This window comes from Neolamprologus brichardi, chromosome 10 (assembly GCF_056152115.1).
Source record: "Neolamprologus brichardi isolate AB-2024 chromosome 10, ASM5615211v1, whole genome shotgun sequence".
In the NCBI taxonomy this organism is placed as follows: domain Eukaryota; kingdom Metazoa; phylum Chordata; class Actinopteri; order Cichliformes; family Cichlidae; genus Neolamprologus; species Neolamprologus brichardi.
In genome coordinates, this window is record NC_142113.1 from 20,472,344 (window position 1) to 20,489,163 (window position 16,820).

The 16,820-nt window shown below is 40.0% G+C and overlaps 2 protein-coding genes across 2 annotated transcripts; one reads left to right on the forward strand and one right to left on the reverse strand.

Moving 5' to 3' along the window:
* Nucleotides 1–17: 17 nt before the first annotated feature.
* Nucleotides 18–3,809, reverse strand: LOC102783085 (pinopsin-like). Its single transcript, XM_006784891.2, has 5 exons — nucleotides 3,488–3,809; nucleotides 3,013–3,181; nucleotides 1,828–1,999; nucleotides 1,491–1,724; nucleotides 18–249 (listed from the first exon to the last, which is right to left on the reverse strand). The coding sequence occupies exons 1-5, from the start codon at nucleotides 3,807–3,809 to the stop codon at nucleotides 55–57; spliced, it is 1,092 nt and encodes a 363-aa protein (XP_006784954.2). The 3' UTR covers nucleotides 18–54.
* A 2,813-nt stretch (nucleotides 3,810–6,622) lies between these two features.
* On the forward strand, nucleotides 6,623–16,013 carry LOC102783374 (clathrin interactor 1-like). The gene is made up of 12 exons (XM_006784892.2): nucleotides 6,623–6,834; nucleotides 9,203–9,307; nucleotides 9,423–9,519; nucleotides 9,908–10,016; nucleotides 10,279–10,455; nucleotides 10,824–10,992; nucleotides 11,286–11,502; nucleotides 11,587–11,668; nucleotides 11,756–11,833; nucleotides 13,472–13,794; nucleotides 13,967–14,150; nucleotides 15,137–16,013. Exons 1-12 carry the CDS (start codon nucleotides 6,794–6,796, stop codon nucleotides 15,535–15,537), a joined length of 1,983 nt encoding a protein of 660 aa, XP_006784955.1. The 5' UTR covers nucleotides 6,623–6,793; the 3' UTR covers nucleotides 15,538–16,013.
* Nucleotides 16,014–16,820: the final 807 nt, after the last annotated feature.

The following is a 16,820-nucleotide window of genomic DNA, read 5'->3' on the forward strand; positions in this document are numbered from 1 at the left end:
AATTATAAATACAGAGCATGTTTATAAAGCAGGACAGTCATTATCTTCTGTGCTTCACACTGAGCCACTAGCACCACGCTGGACCTGCTGCCCTCTGGACGTGAACTGGGGCGTTACTGTATTTTGTTCCTGTGTTGGCGTGCTGCGAGCGTGATTCCACAGCTCCCTGCTGCTGGGCTGCGTGAGGTTTTCTGGGTTGGGCGGAGCTTGTGAGCTGCAACCGATCATGTGCAGGAGACACCTGGAGAACTAAGAGGGAAACAGAGGTAGAAGGAAAATCCATGCATGCCTGATATTAACCACATGATAATCTTTAGGGGAAAAAAGATCTTCACACCATCTCTTACACACGCTATGAGGCGGATTTTAGACTTTCAGAAAACATTTGTACAATAAGTCCAAATGGGAACAGGAATTTTGTCTAATTATTTTTCCTGTATGGGGGCTTTATTGTATGAGGGTTTTATTTTAGTTCAACTACTGTGGATTTATTGTGCTTCATTCAATTTTATATAAATTTTTACTAGTTTCACTGTTAGTTTCAGTACTTCTAATTATTATCACCTGGAGGACATCTTCTCAGGGGTTCCACATTTTTATTTAAGTTGCAAGTTTCAGTTTTTATTTTTATTTCAGTTAACTTGAATGTTTTTACACCTGCTTTTAGTTTGGGTTTTTTTTAAGTATACTAACATTGAAGCTAGAACAATGCATTTAGGCATGTAGACATGATCAAGACAACTTGGTGAAGTTCAAACCGAGGATCAGAATGAAGAAAAAAAGTGACTAGCCAGATAAGCTAGTCTGAGTATTTCAGAAACTGCTGATCTGCTGGGATTTTCCTGCCCAACCATCTGCACGGTTTACAGTGAATCGTCCAAAACAGGAGATCCCTGAGCTTCACTCCTCTGGGTGAAAATGCCTTGTTGATGTCAGAGGTCAGAGAAGAAAGATTGGAAGCAGTCTAAAGGTGCAGCAATTTGAATCGTTTTATCAATTAAATGCAGAAGTGCATCTCGTCAAACCTTGAAGCAGATGAGCTACTGAGTGTCACTACTGTCATCTAAGAACAGAAAACCAAAGCAACAGTTCACATGCACTCACTAAAATTGAAGAACAGAAAACTGGAAATAGGGAATTTGATGTAAACATGAAAGCATGAATCCAGCCTGCCTTGTATCAACATTTCAGGCCGGTTGGTGTTGGTGTAATGATGTGGGGGATATTTTCTCAGCATGCTTTGGATCCCTTAGTATCAACTGCGCACTGTTTAAATGATACAGCCTCCCTGAATATTGCTCCTGACCATGTCCATCACTTTATGATTGGAGGTGTTTGCATTTTAAAATGTTTTCCAATGAATATTTTCAATCTTTTGTTGTTTTATTTTTGTTTTTAATGAAAATGATTTCAAATAATCAGGTATCGGAGTTGCTGCTGATGACAGTTGGTGTCATTTTAATCTGGAGGAGTTTTTCCTGTTTTCTTACCTGGCTGTTCAGCACCACGTAAATGAAGGGGTTGATCACAGTGCTGGTTTTTGCCAACAGTGAGGGGATTAAACTGGCGGCAGGTGGCACTAAGCCCAGCCTTCCAAATGAAGCCAGCATCGCCACAACTCCGTATGGCATCCAGCACAATAGGTAGCCTGTCACCATGGTGACCACCATCAGGAGGACACGGCCTTCTCTCCAGTCAGGGTAGGTTGAATTAATCCCTGTGACCTGCAGACACCCACACTTCTTTTAAACACACTGGCAGATGCACAGAGATGAGAGCCAGATTTCAAACATTACGCAGAGGTCAAAGGTGAAGCTACGAGCTTACCTGCCTCGCCACTGCTCGTACAGCCAGGAGGATCTTCCCGTAGCAGAAGAACATGAGCACCAGCGGCAGGAGGAGGCAGAAGACGAACAGACAGCTGACATAAGAGCGAGCCGTGGCTGTGCGCTGGTGCCACTGGACCGAGCAGGTGGTGCCAGGACCCTCCAGCCCATAGCTGCACAGTAACACAGGATGAACAGTAAAACAGTAAAGCAGAAACAAGCAGCTCTCGAATAGACAGGGGGTTTGCACAGAGCAGGAAAAATATCTTGTTTTTTAAAATATGTGCACATTTTAAATACTTCTGTTGTGAAAAACAAGAATAATGCCAGTTTTAATGAGGTTGATTTAATGTTTTCATTTTTTTAAAGAGGTCCTTTTTTGACTTTCCTGCCATATCTGTACTGTTAGAGTGTTGGATGCATATAAAATATGGCCAAGTTTTCAAATAATGAGGTCAGCATATGTGCAAATACTCTCTGTGAGCCAAAACAAGCAGATATCCTTAATGTTGTCATCTCAGGCACACAGCCCTGACCGAGAAGTCCCATCAGCTCAGTGTTAAAACCTGTTTTTAATGAATGACAGTCAATCAGAAATAAACTGGTTTAAAGGGAAATGAAGGCACAGCACCAAAGTCCAGCATGACATACATAAATCCACAGCTGACCTTTAATATGAAAAAAAAAAAACAAAAATAGATTTTTTTCAAAATTAAAAAAGAAAGATGAAAAATCAGCTTCCTGTTACCCAAATGTTCAATTCAATGCAAATATTCTCAGTTATACGTGTCACTTGCTTAACCAAAGAGAAACATATATTAGAGACACACAGCTGCAACAAAAAAGTGTGCTTAAGTCATGAGAGATCTTGTGTCTTTAATCATCTTTAGGCATTTAAACAATGAACTACAATGAGCCAGAGCTCTCTAATGACCTAACATTTCTCAGCCTTTGATCTCATTGTTAAAGCAGTGAACAGACTGGTTCTTATTTAGTGTTTTTCAGCTCTAGCCCTTTAATCTAATATTCACTCTGATGACATCGGGAACAAGGGTTCAGCAGCCAGAAATTGAACCACCAACCTTCTGATTATCACTCTGCCTCTATTTCTACCAGCTGTAGTGGTTCATTATTTTATAAATCACAGACTTTTCTCTGAGGTCTGGAATATTTCAGGTTGGCTGACCTGCTCCAGCCCAGCAGTGGCGGCACAGTCCACACCAGCGAATAGAGCCAGGAGGCTGCGACGGCGAGCCAGGCCCTGCGGTACTGACAGGAGTCCGACTGCTGTTTGCAGAGCAGCACAGAGTAGCGTTCAAAGGACAGGAGAGCCAGAGACACTAGAGACACGATCCCTGCCATAGAGAGACGTCAGGTGAAAGAGCAGCAGTGATCAAACAGGATGCATTCTTACTTTTCATAACCAGAGTAGCAGAAACATTTCAAGATAAAATAATTTTATAAAAACATTTTACAAACTATACCCAACAGGATACAAAGAAGCCTTGTTGTGGGGGTTTTTTCTTATTTGGATCTTTGTTAGTTTTTTAATGGAAATAGCGAAGAATAAAAAATACGAACTACAATGATGTTCAAAAACTGCCTTTTATGCTACGCACTCCTTTCCCAGAGTAAAACTGGGCTTCATTAACCTCACTCACCGAAGAGAGCATTGGAGAAGCCATACCACTGGCACCCGTAGGAACCTGTCAGCCACCTGCCACGTACGCTGGCGGAAAAACTGAGGGATGTGCCAAAGATGCAAACGAGCATGTCGCTGATGCTGATGTTGATGAGAAGCAGGTTGGCCGGAGTCCTCAGCCCAGAAAAACGTGAGAACACCAGGAGCACCAGAAAGTTGCCGAAGAACCCCAGAACCAGTACGAACCCAAGAAAGACGGCCGCCGCGGTGTGACCTGCTTGGCTCAGGGCACTGGGGATGTGCTCTGTGCTGAGGTTGTTGTGCTGCAGGTGGGTCTCCATGGCAATGAGTAGAAAGACAAAGCAAAGGCGTATGGAAGTATCCTCTTAGAGAAGTGAAACTGAATTCACTGGAGGCATTAGTAAGAAATACATCTACAAGATGTCTGCAAATGCTTAAATACTCAAGGGGAGTGGGCAGAATGGGGGGGGGGGGGGGGGGGGGATTTGTCTTTTTCTCATACATTATGGATATGAGTTGTACGAGTTGCTGCCAGTTTATTTCTTCAAATGAAAACACTGAATACTGTCAAAGAAGAACTTAAACTAAACAAGGAAATACTAAGATGGGCCCGTTTTTGTTTGTTTTTTTGGTAGATTAAAAAGTGAAGAACACTTCTATGAAAGGAAACGAATCAATCAAAAGAAGAGATGTCTTTATTTTGTTCTGTTAGAGGCTAATACTGTGTTAAGAACCAGATTGGGGACCTAAATATCTCTGCCAGCTTATCAATAATATAAGCTTTGGCTCACTCAGATGCTGAGCCAGGAACACACTCGGGTCCAAAAAATTCAAGTGAAGCCTGTCAGTGGGAGAACTCTTGGAGGAGAATCCAAGGAAAATGCAAAAACTAGTTAAAAAGTAAAATAAATAATTAAATAATGGGAAACAATGATATTGAGAGAATGGCCCAACAGGGCCAGAGGGCAGAGAAACAGAACACAGCGGGAAGCTGTGCAGAAAGCGGCCAGGCGGTGGAATAAACTGGTGAACAGGGGAGAAGATGAGGGCAGGCAGGTGACTGGCAGCAGAAGAAAGGTTACTCCCGAAGGAACTGGAACTAAAGGCTAAGCATGCAGAAATGATTCTGGAGCAACGTATGGAGACAAGCCGGGCTAACACTAAGACCTGGATGCTGGGTTACAAGCTTCTGTGATGCTCTGCAGCAGGATGTGGAGCAGGGCTGCTGTGGAAAAGAAGTGGAGCTAGGAAGTGATGAAGGGTGATGATTGAGGGTGGGCATCATTATGGATGGAAGAATGAAGAAATGATAGGAGATCTGCAGGCGGGAGATCAGCTGACAGATTTAAACATTATTTTTCTCCTGTAAATATAAAAAAAAATCATACAGGATCCTGTGTACTTTAATTAAATAATATTTACATCATTTTTAAACTAATTTAGAGCTGCCATTATTAGTTATGGAATAATTCAAGCCAACAGCGCTCACTCAAAAGTCGAACTTAGGTCTATAAGATCACTTTGATGCAGTACTACACTTTAACCACTGAAGGGAGCATTTTCTAATGGATGAAAGTACCGTTAAAACGTCATCTTCGGGTCTTCAGACTATAGATAAAACAAACCTTAACTGTACAGAAATGCTTATATTGTTATTTGAATCAGGTTAATTTAATTAACTATTACATTTTTATATTTGTTTATAAAATGATATAATTTGCAGTGATGACGGGAAGAGCCTATCCTTGTCTTTCTTGGTGGTGGTATTCTCTGTGTCAGTTAAACACAGTGTTGTTGGATGTGTAGTTTTACTTGTAGTTATAGTGTGTCTTCTGTAGTCCTTTCCACTCAGACTTGTATTTTGTAACTCACTGGAGCTGTTTACAAATTTGGAAAGGATATTGTGATTTTGGTCCAGTGCTCCCAGTTTAAAGTGTTTCTTTTTCTCCATGTAGATTCTGTTCATGCTCTTTAGTGTATTACCTGATATATATGGGATGTGGAAAACATCACTTTTGTCTATTTCTAATTATGCTTATTTGAATTTATGTTGTTCTACACAAACACCCAGGTACACACTTTATTCATCCCAACGCAGGGAAATTGTTATTACAGCTTTTAGAATGAAGTTAAAAACAACAAACATAAAACAAAAAGTATAAAAGAGAAAAGGTGTTTTTTTAATTGAATAAATTAATATTCACAATATGACAAAACAGATACCTTTATAAGATAAAAAATTAACACTACAAAGAAAAAAATAGTATAAATAAAAAAAAAAAAAATACAAATGTTAGATAATCATACACTTTCTAATATGACCAAAGACTGTGAAATGGATATGTGTATAGTTCTTGTAATTCTGGTGTGTATTGTGCATGCAGTTTTTTCTAATTTTTATATTTATTTATTTTCATTTTAACTGTATGCACTGCTCACAGATACTCCAAATTTCACTGAACACAGGTACAATGACAAATAATAGCATTCTATTCTATTCTATTCTATTCTATTCTATAACAAGGTAAACTAAAAATATGTAAAATTCAGAAAAGTAAAAACTGAATTTATATTAAAGTGACCACAATAACAGTATATTCATCTATTTTCTTATTTTGTTTAACAGTATATATGAAAAACAAAGTGGTAAAACTTTACATCTATATAGTTATAGATAGTATATAATATATGTGTTATTATACATATAGTTCTCTTACTTATAAAGATATAATTCATAAGACATTAAATAACTGAATATTTTTGTGTTTTTTCATCAAAAATGAATACACAATTTTGAATAAAGTACTTACTAATAAAAAAAAAAAACTTGACTCGTTTTTTCTTATATAATAATGCCGTTTAACATATGAAAATACGAATAAATGAGAAATACATTATTTATACCGTCAGCTAAACCCCAATTATCCCGCACAGGCCAAACATCCCCAGGCTGAAGTGTCCTATAGCAAGGCACTGCCTGTTTACTGTATGCAGAAAAACAAAAGCAAACAAATAAAACGAGTCTTCCGTTCTCGTTTGACATAAAAAGCACGTGATTCAATCCGCGAGCGATGCGTGGTCCCGACGCGCCGGTGACGTCGACAGAGAACGACGTTTCCGTAGCAACTGGGGCCGGTCCGTTATAACTGCAGCGGTCGCTTACAACCGGAGCTGATCGAGGAGTGACTGGGGGGGAAGAGTGTCGTCGGTAACCGGACACCCACCTCTGGCTCGCGGCGGGGGGGTGTAGAGACACGGGGGCGACGTAGTATCGAGGCGGCGAAGCCCGCAGCTGTGCGCGGAGATGCTGAACATGTGGAAAGTCAGAGAGCTGGTGGACAAAGCGTGAGTACCGATGAGCAGGTGGAGCTAAACCGCTAAGTGGCTTCTGAGCTAAGCGGTTAGCCGGGAGGCTCGAGCCGGGCAGCATCAGCAGCTTTTAGTGCTGTGACGTCACGGCGATAGTCCTCAGCTGTTAGCGTCGACTAGCTGGCTAGCTGCCAATCTCTAACATTGATGCTTTAAATATAGATGTGTTTTTTGTTGTTTATTTTTTAAAGCTCTGTCTCTACCCACGTTGCTTAAAAATAACTAAAGTCAGGAGGGGAAAAGAGCGGTGCTATAAACCGGAGATGTATTTGTCTCACATCCAGAGAAAATGCTATCCTATTAGCTAATTTTGCTAGCATCGCTAAGCCCAGGTCGGGTATGTTATGAGTGTTTCTATGCGTGCTGCTGCAGAATCACGCCCTGTCCCACCCTACAGTAGTGCCCGCTATCCTTATTAATGGGCCTTCATGATTCAATATAATATATAGAGAATCTAAGCAGTAATCATGGGCATGTAACTGGCCGTATGTATGTGGGCAGTAAATTTTCCATTGCCTCAGAGAAGCTACATCAGTCTGAGGAGGCCCATGTCCCCGTGGTCCAAACAACAAAGCTTGTTAGCCACTAAAACGACATGATCCAGGACCTAATGCTGGTGCTGCAGCCTGCCACATTGTACTGTGTGAACAGTAGATTACGCATGCTTCTTTGTGGTGTCTATTGTTGTATGCACAATGTGCTGCATAATGTGTACAGTCTCTGCACTGCAAGAACAACAGCTTCCTGTCACCTCAGGTCTCACAGAGAAACTGGGTTAGCTTTAGCGAGTTACTCACACTGCCTGAAATCTGGAAACGAAAATTGAGTTTCAAGTTTACTGAGATTATTTAGGTCAGAGAGTAAACCAACTTTTTTGAAAAGGTCCTTTCATTCATCTTTGGATCATTCTCAAATCATCATATTTTCAGAACATTTTCTGCTCAACCACCGCTAATTTGGCTTAAATTACATGAAGGCTCGAATTTTATCTTAATTAGCCAATACTTGAACGTCCTTTATGTATCTATCCCCAAAAAATTGATCCTGATCCGTTATTTTATGGTAAGATAGTGAAAACTTCAGCTGTTTATAGTTAATAGTTTTTGATATATTCGTTGGTAAATACTAATTTCAAAGTGCGGGAAGAAAAACATGGTGGAATTGGGTTGACTATTATACTTTACAAGACATATTTCAAAAGTCTTTCAAATGTGAAGGTAAGATTTCACATTCAACCATTATTATCTCCAAACAGTAGATGATAAAATTGGAGGTAAATCTGTGGTCAAGCTGAAGGCCCACAGTGATTTGAGATGGATCGCAGATCTAAACAGAACCTATAATAAACCAGCCTGAATAAAGTAAATACAATTGACAAAAAATTGTCTCATAAGGTTAAAAATTATACAAAATGAGCTAAATGTCAAGGCCAAAGTGGCATCTGGATAATTCAAATCTGGAGATTTTAAGAAGAGCGGATATAAAGAAGCAGCCTGGGCAGAGATCTCAGCAGAGCTTTAGATGGAGAAATGGACAACAGCTCCCACCAGCTGTTGGTTGTACCTGGCTGGGCATAGTGAATGGATTTTATTGATCTGCCTCAATAGAGCTGGCAGTTGTGGCTTTTTCTTTTAAAAGTCAGGGTGACCTATAACTCTTGCTGTCTGTCTCTATCGTATCTACTGACAATATCACAGCTGAGCTATGAAGGCAGCGATAGAGGAAAGGTTAAAAAAAGAAGAGGAGAAAACAAGCAGCTGCTTAGGAATGGAGAAGTGATAAGAGTGTTGAAGATCAGGAAGCAGGAAATAAAGACTATGATAAGGAAAAGGATGAGTGGTGCTTTAAGCTGATGTTCTTTGTCTGTGTTTATTTGCAAAACCAAGCTGTGTCCATTAAAAATGCAACATACACTCATGCACACAAGCACAACAGTTCAAACAACCACAGCAGCAGGTGAGCCCTGAAATACAAAGAGGGCAGGAAACAGGCATTGTTTTGCCTTTTACACACACACACACACACAAAAACTCTACTTTCCCACATCTCCCTTTTTGTCTCGAGTATCTGAAGTGCAGCGGTCAGGCTTTTACAAAGTTCATTCATTATTCAGTGAACTGGGATTCTTGTTATCAGAGAAACATTTGTTTCATTCTTTTTAACTCTCTTGTATCCTGCATGAATATATGCATGACTTTAATCATTTATTTTGTTGTTCTTGTTTCTTTTTGTTGTTTTGTTTTTTATCTTTAAAAAAAAAAAAACAGTCAGCAGATTCACCTGTGCATGAAAATGATTTATCAATTGCTCATGAAGATTATGTGCCATATATTTGTGTCAACAGCACCAATGTGGTGATGAACTACTCAGAAATCGAGTCCAAGGTGAGAGAGGCCACCAATGATGACCCCTGGGGACCCTCTGGACAACTAATGGGAGAAATAGCCAAGTAGGTCATGTATTCACTCAGAGTGAGCGTAAGTGTAGTGTAATCTGTGTAAATGACTTGCCTGCATTTGGTTTCTAAGCTTTTTAATGCTGTTTATTGTTTTTTGTATTTGTAGATCTACCTTCATGTATGAGCAGTTCCCAGAGGTGATGAACATGCTGTGGACCAGGATGCTGAAGGACAACAAAAAGAACTGGAGACGAGTCTACAAGGTACTGTTGGATTATTGTTGTGTACAAACCTGACTGAGGCAATTTTGGTCTCTTGTCCTATAGGTGGTTTTTTTTGTTGTTTTTTTTTGTTTGTTTGTTTTTAAATCAGACATACTGGTTTACTTATATTTTTGAACACTATCTGCTGTCAGACTACATATGAAGAAAATTAACTTAAGCCTCAGTCACGCAGCTGTGGAGATTAGTTTGTGTTTAAGTTTAGATTTTTAGATAGAGGAAAGGGAACTTTAACACACTCTGAATTTGAGCATTCTTAGGAAACATTTCTCACTAACATCAACCAAATCCGACTCTTAATTTTTATTTTAAAAAAATAAAAATTTTCATCCCTGTTTTTGCTTACTTCTATCTCTCTTTTTTTTTTCAGGCCTTACTGCTGCTGGCCTACCTGATCAGGAATGGCTCTGAAAGGGTCGTCACCAGTGCCAGAGAACACATCTACGACCTGAGATCTCTAGAAAACTACCACTTCATTGGTGTGTGTCTAAATGAATTTAATTGTTCTTTGTGGTCCAAAGTCTTCTTAATGTTTCTGTGAATTTGAGATGTAATGTGGTTATGTCTAAAATAAACTAGGTCTAGAAATCTAGCATTTAGCTTCCAAGACATTGACCCGGATGGCTGACTCTGGAAGAAAGGTTACAGTGTTGCTCAAAGTACTGTTGATAATAAATGTCACAGCTGTCCAGGTAATTGTCTTGTTTTCATTTCTGTGTTGCATGTGTCTTCTGTGTCCAGATGAGAATGGTAAAGATCAGGGTATTAATGTGCGTCAAAAGGTGAAGGAGATGGTGGAGTTCATCCAGGATGATGACAGATTAAGAGAAGAGAGGAAGAAGGCCAAGAAGAACAAGGATAAATACATTGGCGTCTCCTCTGACAGTATGGGCGGAGGAGGGGGCAGCTTTAAGAACTGTAAGTAATGTGCTGGGTTTTCTTTGACAGCCCAACTGATAACATAACTTTCCCCTTCCAAACATTTGTAAGGAGATTGTACAAAGCACAGTAGACTTGATTTTATTTTATTTATGAAAATGTTAAACCAGTGTTACCTGTATTATGTTTTTTTTATTGCTGTTAATTAATTCATTAACTTGTATTTGAGTTTGTCTTTTATTGATTAGGTAGATACTATTCACCTATCTACTTCTATATCTCATATAAATAGTATAGATACTATGCATGTGCAGTTAGGTTTATACTAGTGGTACCAAAGACTGTTCATCCTTTGTTTGATTCGTATGAAACTGAATCATCTCCAGTTCTGTCATCTTTCCCTTCAGCTAATGAGTTGGATCGGAATAAGTGGGATGAAGACTGGGATAAAAGCAGAGGATCTTTCCCTTTTAGTGAGAAGCTCGGAGAGATCAGTGATAAGATTGGCAGCACCATTGATGACACTCTGAACAAGTTCAGGAAGAAGGAACGAGATGACTCGCCTGACAGAATTAGGTAAACATGCATTCTGGAATAATAATAATGCACACTGATCTGTGCATGATTGCAGGGTTTAAGCTGCAGAAGATGTTATCACAGTAGCCAACTGAGTGCTCATAATAAATAAACAAAAATGAATGCATGGTCACCCACACATTGAACATCAAATGGTTTAATGTTTAAACCACCAGGACCTGGATTACTCATCCAACCAATAACGTGCACCGACATACAGTTATAGCACAATAACAACGAAACCAAAGAAAAATCTCATGAGCGCTTATACATCCTCCTTGTGGTTGCCATAGTGACAATGAGGAGGACCGAGCATCAAGAAACGGTAGGCAGGAAACACTCGAGTTCAAGGATGAGGAGGAAACCGTCACAACAAAGAGCATTCAGATCACACAAGCAACTGAAACCACCACCACCACCACACGGAAGCGCACCGTGGCAGCAACCAACAAGACCCTGGACCTGGGTGCTGCAGCCAACTATACTGGAGACAAGAGCCCAGAGGAGAAGGTATTTGCACATGCTCCTTACCAGATGTGTTAGAGTTTCAGTGTACTTACACATGTGGACACTTTCCTCCTGTATTCTCTCTAGCCATCAAGCAGGCAGTCTTCCAGCAGTGGCCTGGCTGACCTGCTTGTGATCGACCCTTTGTCCAATCAGAGCACTACAACAGGTAAATGAAAACTGCTTTTGTCACTTTTTTTCTAGAACTTTGTATGAGTCAGTTTATATGAGTCAGCTTTTGTGTTGATCTCTCCAGGTGGCAGTTCAGACCTCATTGGTGGTTTTGCAGACTTCTCATCTCCTGCAGCTTCTGCCAGCCTCCCAACCTCCGCCGGTAAACCTCATTTTAGTGCTGGCTTCATACTGTAGAATAATACTCTTGACGTTTGCTACCACTTATCATAGGCATAAATGTCTTGCTAATTTTTTTTATATATATATTTTTTGTTCTTTGAACTGTTCTTTTTCCAGGGTGAAATTATTTTAAACCAATCGTCTTTAATGACTTGAAAAAAACAGTGCACGAGTTAAATTAATTTAGCATTTTCTCTAATATAAACAGGGTCAAAAGTATACGCACAAGCACAAATATATCCATACACCCCAACTCATACACCTAAACAGAAAAATGAGTACAGTTGTGGGATTCAGGAGGTGGGGGAACACTTAGATCTGTTGTAGTCACTTAGCATGGCAAAAAGAATCACAACTCAATTTCTATTGTGAACTCCAGTAAATTATTTATTTACATATTTATTTATGTATTTTTTTTTTAAAGTTTGCAGGCTGTGATCAGCTCACCTGCTGCTCTTTGTGGATTTACAAAACTGAATTTAACAATATGTAAGCAAATGTCTCATATGCTAACTCGGCAGCTTTTCATTTCCTACTGTGACACTATACTATAGATTATCTTTTAACTAGACCATATACAGTTGGTATTCAGTGAATTAATTGAAGCTTCCACAGCTTAAATGTAGATTGATCTATTATGCTTTATGTAGCCGAATACCAACATCAGCACCGTAGCCACTGTGCACCAGTGCAACTTAGAATTCACCACAGGTACAAGCTGTAAGCTTGCTGCAGGCTAACTTATTTATCCTGCACAAAACTACCCAGTATTTTCATGCAATGTTTGAATAATGCAAAGTTGGTATAAAAGTAAACATTTGTCAGAAAAACAAATACTCAAGTAAAGTATGGATACCTGAAAATTCCACTTAAGGACGGTAATGAAGTATTTGTACTTCATTAATTCCCATTAATACCACCTCTTCATGGTTTGGGATCCTTGTCTTGTTGGAACAACCAACTGTGTCTATGTTTTAACTATCCATCTGTGGATTTGAGGTGAAGTTGAAGAATTTGCAGGTCGTCCTCCTCTCTTAGTTCAGTTTTTGCAATGTACCACCCAAACAGCCCCAGAGCCTGATGCTACGACCACCATGCTTAACAGTTGGTACAGTCTTCTTGGGTCTGAAAGCCTAACGTTTACTCCTCCAAACATAACTCTTTCTGTTATGGCCAATCTGTACTTCATGTCCATAAAACCTTTTTCTAGGCTTTTGGATTGGTCATGTAGGCAGCTGGAAATTTCACTTGAGCTTGAAGGTGTCGATTTTGGAGCAGGGTCTTTTTTCTTAGTTGACAGCCACTGCCCATTGCGAGGTAAAACTCGCTTCACTGTGGACAGTGACCCTGGAGTTTCAGCAGTCATTTAACATTTATGCTGAACAATCATTTTACCCTGGAAAAGGGACTGTCAAAGAAATCATTATAAGCCCAAAATTACTGTGATATTTGTGCCCTTGGGTGGATGTAAACTTTGGACTATACTTTTATGTAGATTTTTCTTTTTTTTGAGAGTGTATATTTAGTAATACATTTTTAAAGAAAGATGCAGTAAAGGAGTGGAGCAGCTCCTGTCAATATGTTACAACTAAACGTACCTTTGCCGTCCAATTGGCAGCTGCTGCATCATCCAATGGAAATGGAGAATTTGGGGACTGGAATGCCTTCTCTGCCAGTCCTCCAGCATCATCTAGTTCTGGTCCCTCCCAACCTGTCGCTGACTTGTTTGGCAGCGTTCAGTCACCCACAGCCCCGACCTCCAGTACCACCTCTATTCCACCTTCTGCTGAGCTTTTGGACCTGATGAGCGGAGTTAACAATCAAATAACCAGTCCACATACAACACTTAGTGCCTCTCAGAGCCTCACGTTCTCTCTGGGAGTGGTGACACCCGGCGCTTCTGGTGGTTTAAACACCATGCCCCTCTCTCGTTCTCAACAGGTAGGTGCAGTAACAAGGTGGTCTCATTTTTCTCATAAAATAAAATAAATAAAAATAAATAAAAATTGGAGGGGGGGGCACTTCAGTTGAGAATGTACATTTTCAATTATTATACATATTACTATATTTATTTTTGTATTGTGTAAAGAAAACATTTTTATTTGTTTTTCAGAGTTTGGGAGCCATGTCATCTCAGCCACCCATAGGACAACAGCAGAAGGTTGGTGTTGGAGGTCAGGGAACATTAGGGTCAACCTGGTCTGACCCCTCTGTCAACATCAGCTTGGACTTCCTTTCAGCAGGCTTCAACCCCACTAAGACACCACCCACACTCAACAATATCATCCAGCAACAAGGTATGTGTGTATTACACAGTATGAGGAAACAAATAAGGATTTTAATTGATGCACATTACAGATTTAGTGTAATGGCAAAGTCAAAAGACCTTTTGGATATTCAATACTGTAGAAAAGTTTAAGTAAACTGAAGATGTTTTTAAATAATAATCCCCTGCATGAAGAGTTAATGTGCAATAAACAGAACATTATAAAGTTGGTGTTCATCCATAGACTTGCACTCATTTATTGAAAGTACTTGGAGTTCCAGAGATGTTGCTCCTGTTGATGGTATGAAAGATGGGTGTGGCTTCAAGGGTTAAAAATTGTCTGCATTCTTTTTAATGGCCAGCAGGGGTTGACTTTTAGTTCTAGAGCAGTCAATGGGGGGAAAAGCCCTCAGCTCCCTCACTCTGTGAGGTCAGTAAACCTCATTTCTGATGACTTTATGGGCTTAGTCAATAGTTTCGGTTCATCCAGAATAAAACATGAAGCCTCATGTAACTGTCTTATGTAATTTGTCATTCTAAGAGTCAGAAAGGCAGTTTATCCCAGGTATGCTCATAGTCTAACAACTTACCAATCAAATTATTACTCAGATAGTGTAAGTCTTCAGTCAGATCCACGCTGTGCTCATCCCATTTGGTGTAAAACACAAAGATGGCAACCATGAAAAAGCTCAGCTCAAGGCTTCCTAACTGGGCTTCATTGTTCTGGATAGCTTCAGGAACGTGTCATAGTTGCTTCTGTCTCCTCATTATCCCTGTGATACTGACAGCATGGCTCTGTGAGACAAGGACCTGTTGCAGGTGTCGTCCTTGTTGCTGAAAATAATTGTTACTCTGTATGTAGGGATGTTTAATTTTCTGCCAACTGCCCTAAGCTTTTGTGCTGTAATGTATATTGTTTAGAATGGGCCATCTAATGATCCAGTTATTAGATGTGATAATACTTTATAAGTTGTACAGCAGAGAATATTGAGTAACTCTCCATATGTGTCCGTGTAGGCGTGCCTCCCGTCAACCTGTTGGCCCAGAACTTCGGAGGACTGAACCTCAGCTCTCCGCCCCATGCGGCATCAATAAGACCACCAGCTAATCCCATGATGGTAGGCAACCCCATGACAATGGGCATGCCTGCAACAATGACAACTGGCATGCCTGGCTCCCTGGCCACAGGTATGCCAGCTTCAATGACCACAGGTTTACAGGGTGGGATTCCTGTAAACCAAAGCATGATGGGAATGAACATGAACATGAATATGGGCATGTCTGCTCCAGTGATGATGGGCAGTATGGCTGGAATGGGAGTTCCAGCAGTAGGGATGGGCCTACCACACTCCATCACCCCAGCTGTGGTCCCACCCAAACAAGATGCCTTTGCTAACTTTGGCAGTTTTGGGAAATAAAGGTTTGTTTTTGTGTGCGTATGTGTGTGTTCGAGTGAGAGAGAGTTGTGTGCGGGTGTACATGTCTGACTTGATGAGGGAGTGAATTATGAAAGGACTGCTGTACTCGAAGACAACCTTGCATGAGTCTCTTTTTCTGCTTCTGCTTCCTTTGGTGAAGTAATCATTCGTCATCCCAGTCTGCTGATACAGGGGGAGGCAGGGGAAAGCACCCACTGGTGCTCCTCATCCAGTGGTAATTAGATGTATGAGATTCTCAGAAATGGAGAGAAGGTGTCATCACAAAGCCTCTAGTCATTACCTCCTTGTAGGGGGTAAAATCTTCGTCTTTAACGGTTTCATATACAGTATTATTCACGGTGTATCTCTCTTCAGTACAGAAACACTGCAAAATCTTTCCATCTGTATCTGCTCAGAGAAATTAATCACTACAGTGGACTCCAATAAAAATGGCATTACTGCCTTAACGTTTTATAGCTGTGAGATCAGGTTCTGTGTGGTTTCAACCAAATTCAGTAGCAGAATAGAATCTGTTCCATCATGCCAAGAGATACATTTATTTCCTTCATCTCTTTCACACTGACGCTGTGTGAGCGCACTGCTAATCCTGCCTCACTGACTTGAGAACCAGCCCAGAATTCAACAGGTTAAAGAAGCGAATATTACAGTGTTATGTAACAGAAGTTGTTTAAAAAAACACACACAATTTTTTTTTTTTTTTTTTTTTTTTTTTTTTTTTTGACAGCTGCAGCAGTCTTTTTATTTTATTTTTTTTTTTTGTGCAGCAGTACCTGCACTCGTCTGCAGAAGAGAGGCACTTGTACCTCTGGAGTGTAGACAATTCTTAATCTGGTCCATCAAAGGGTAGAAACCTGTACATGTTGAGGTACCACTTGATGCTTATACTTATTCTTGAGCCATATGAGCATGGATTAATTGCTTTCATGTTTTTCTCTTTTTATCAGGCTTGTAGCTTTTCTCTATAATGGATGCTCAGTATGTGAATAACATGCCCTTCAAAAGACAACATAAACTAATATACCTACTGTAAAATACTCGGAGGAAATTAAAAGTTCATAACAGTCAGTTACTGTTAAAAGTGGCACTTGCCCTGTATTTATATTTTATTGTAGGTGCATCTGACATCTACAAGCCTCATTAAAAGGCTGTCAGTATTTTATTCGGAGTATTTTCCACTCCTATTTTCCCTTAAACCTCCTTGTGATTGTGTCATTTCTTTCTACATATTTCTGTTAGGTCTCTTCTGCTTTACGTATGGACAC

Coding starts and splice junctions, on each gene's coding strand:
- LOC102783085 (XM_006784891.2), bottom strand. CDS start 3,809: ATGGAGACCCACCTGCAGCACAACAACCTCAGCACAGAGCACATCCCC. Junction 3,182..3,487: donor CTTCTCCAATGCTCTCTTCG/GTGAGTGAGGTT, acceptor TCTCTATGGCAG/GGATCGTGTCTCTAGTGTCT. Junction 250..1,490: donor ACGTGGTGCTGAACAGCCAG/GTAAGAAAACAG, acceptor TTTCCCTCTTAG/TTCTCCAGGTGTCTCCTGCA.
- LOC102783374 (XM_006784892.2), top strand. CDS start 6,794: ATGCTGAACATGTGGAAAGTCAGAGAGCTGGTGGACAAAGC. Junction 10,017..10,278: donor AGAAAACTACCACTTCATTG/GTGTGTGTCTAA, acceptor TTCTGTGTCCAG/ATGAGAATGGTAAAGATCAG. Junction 13,795..13,966: donor CCCTCTCTCGTTCTCAACAG/GTAGGTGCAGTA, acceptor TTTGTTTTTCAG/AGTTTGGGAGCCATGTCATC.